Here is a 2,640-nt window from a genome sequence, read left to right as displayed (position 1 = left end):
ATGTTCTAGCGATTTTCCACAACGTTTGCAAATTGGCAGTTTAGATTAGCTTGATCAAAAAGGTTGCAAATCAGAAACGATCATTAACATTATTGCACTGTCCGAACTGGTGCACATAGTGCAATAAATTAAAATGAAATAAACGTATATCTGTTTCACTTCAACTTATTGCATTTTGTGCACCAGTTCAGTAAAAAGACAAAACAGACTTATGATGATACCCGTAAATTTAAAAGATGCAGAGACTCAATATTTATCTCTGCTGAACAAGCAACGGTTAAAAACTGGTAAGTTTATAATATAAAGCATATCGATACGTTTTGATGTTTGTCATTTATTTATATACGAGCTAATTGCAAGACTAACTTATATTGGTCTCTTTTTATTTATTTCTTTGCATTAATTATTTTTTATTCATTATTGAATCACTTACAAGACCAAAGTGAACGACTTTGCTTGACGTCACAAGATTTACAGCACATGCGAAACAAAAACAAACGTTTAAAAATAACGCTTATAAGCGTGAGTGTTTAATGCGCGTGAGCGTAAAAAGTGAACGCACCCTATGTGACACAATCACGGAATATTAAGAAGGAGTAAAATCTTCATAGGCTGATTGCCTGAAAAGTGTCCCCGTTTCAATTGTCAATATGGCGTCAGAGACAACCCACTCTTTCCTATTTGTGACGTCAGCGTCACTCGCCTTGCAGCAAATTGTCGAAAATGGGAAAACGCGTTTATACAGTTCTTAATTGCCGAAATGGGCTGGAATGCACCAAAAAATGAAACAAAGAATTGGGAATTAACAATAAAAGTCTTTTTAAAGCACCTAAAGTACGTAAGAAAATACTGATTACATTTTGTAAGGTTATGTGCAACATTTATGGTTATTCTTTTTTATTATCAGGACAAAAATTTGTTGGATCGGTGGACTGCAATTTTAGGTCAGTTGAAAAGGCCACTTACTGAATATTGTTTCGTTTGTGAGGAACATTTCAGCATCGATGATGTTTTTCATTCAAACGATATTTTACTAAATGATGGTACAGTACATCATACTAAAAAAATAGTATTGAAATTGAGACCAAATGCTATTCCGATAGTTGCCGAGAATTTGACCGGTGACGATTGTGATGATATAAATATAGAAGTACCGTCCTTGTTTGATAACGTTACTCCTCAAAGAAACGACAATTGTGAACAAGCTGTAGAATCATCCACCGCAGAAGATATCAACCAAACTCCTGAAAAATTAAATTTTGAAATGTTAATATCAACGTACTCGAACATATTGCTTCCAAGTTGTTCATGGGGTGCAATCAAAAGTGAAAATGAAAAATCTATCACATTTTTAACAGTTGACAAAAATGAAGTGTTACGACGTCTTAAAATTTATGATGATCTAAGTGTACAAGTGCTTCTGGACGATATTCCGATTAGAATAAAATGTGTACCGAGTTCTGTAGAGTTACAGAAAGATATTGTCAACATACTTCATCTTATTCATAATATGGAAGTATGCAAGAATTTTAAAGATGCAAAAAGGTTATTGAAAGAATAATTAATCTAATTATATATAAACTTGTGTACATATAAACTTTTGTATCATAAAATTATTTAACGTGTATATAATACTACAATTGTATATACGAAATTGTTAATATGCATTCGACATTTGATTAAATCTGATAAGATGAAATGGCGATGTGATGGGTTTCTATAAAAGGATAATTTAGTTATATCATGCAAGAAGTGCATTAATAAAAATAGAAACAAGATTAAGGAATTTCAATTGGAAACAAAAATAAAGAAAATAACATTATCAAAAAAATTGTTAATGCGTCAAAATAAACGTCTCAAAAATAAGGTAAATATATAACTGCTTAAATGTCATAATGACATAACTCGTACTAACTCGTATATAACTCGTACTATTCAGTAATATAACGTAATATGTTATTTAAAAAATACACATTTATACGCGTTGTTACGCGTTTTATTATTTTCTACAATTTTTCGATCAAAAAATTGTCATCTGCTGCAAAGCAAGCAATGCGCAGACGCTGACGTCACAAACCGGAAAGTGGGGTCCGTCAGAACGCCATATTGACAATATAAACGGAGACACTTTTAGAAGCGGAGATTTTTACTCCTTCTTAATACTCCGTGCTCGTGTCGTGAGTCTCGTGAGGACATTCGAGCGAGACGGACGTGTTTCGCCCCGTCTCGAGATATATTGCGCCTCGACCAATATTTTTGAAAAGTGCTGCCGACTTCGACTGTGCATTGCATTTCTGACTACGAGAGTTCTCTCATTTGTCTCGGCGCGTGGCCGTGCGGTGAGGAGAACGTTTTACGGGCACCGTAGCCACAAGTGTCCAGTGCTTGGGGGGATGCGCCATTTTTTTTCCGTTATTGCATCATTCATTTATTATCCGTGTTTACCCGGTTTCGAGGCGGCCAGTGCTTTTGTTTTTACAATATGATTTATTAATATCTTTCGCGGACCTCAGTGGCCTAGTTTCAGCCCGGTGGGCTGCCTGGCCAATAATTGAAGAAGAAGAAGAATGCTCGTGTCGTGCTGCTCATACCTCGTGGTTGCCGGTGATTGCCAGTAGTTACTCGTGGCCGTGTTAAGGG

The 2,640-nt window shown here is 35.4% G+C and overlaps 1 protein-coding gene across 1 annotated transcript; it reads left to right on the top strand.

Annotated features, from left to right (window-relative positions):
- Positions 1–214: 214 nt before the first annotated feature.
- LOC108772605 (uncharacterized) lies at positions 215–1,561 on the top strand. The gene is made up of 3 exons (XM_018538176.1): positions 215–287; positions 794–834; positions 908–1,561. The coding sequence occupies exons 1-3, from the start codon at positions 215–217 to the stop codon at positions 1,559–1,561; spliced, it is 768 nt and encodes a 255-aa protein (XP_018393678.1).
- The last annotated feature ends 1,079 nt before the right edge of the window (positions 1,562–2,640 follow it).

Source organism: Cyphomyrmex costatus, unplaced genomic scaffold (assembly GCF_001594065.2).
Source record: "Cyphomyrmex costatus isolate MS0001 unplaced genomic scaffold, Ccosl1.0 scaffold1925, whole genome shotgun sequence".
Taxonomy (NCBI): Eukaryota; Metazoa; Arthropoda; class Insecta; order Hymenoptera; family Formicidae; genus Cyphomyrmex; species Cyphomyrmex costatus.
Note: the sequence above shows the minus strand (reverse complement) of the source record. Positions and strands in the feature narration are given on the sequence as shown.

Excerpts from the sequence above, each read along its gene's own strand:
- LOC108772605 (XM_018538176.1), top strand. The coding sequence starts at position 215 with ATGATACCCGTAAATTTAAAAGATGCAGAGACTCAATATTTATCTCTG. Across the intron at positions 288-793 it reads CAAGCAACGGTTAAAAACTG|AATTGGGAATTAACAATAAA; the intron begins GTAAGTTTATAA and ends AATGAAACAAAG. Across the intron at positions 835-907 it reads GTCTTTTTAAAGCACCTAAA|GACAAAAATTTGTTGGATCG; the intron begins GTACGTAAGAAA and ends TTTTATTATCAG.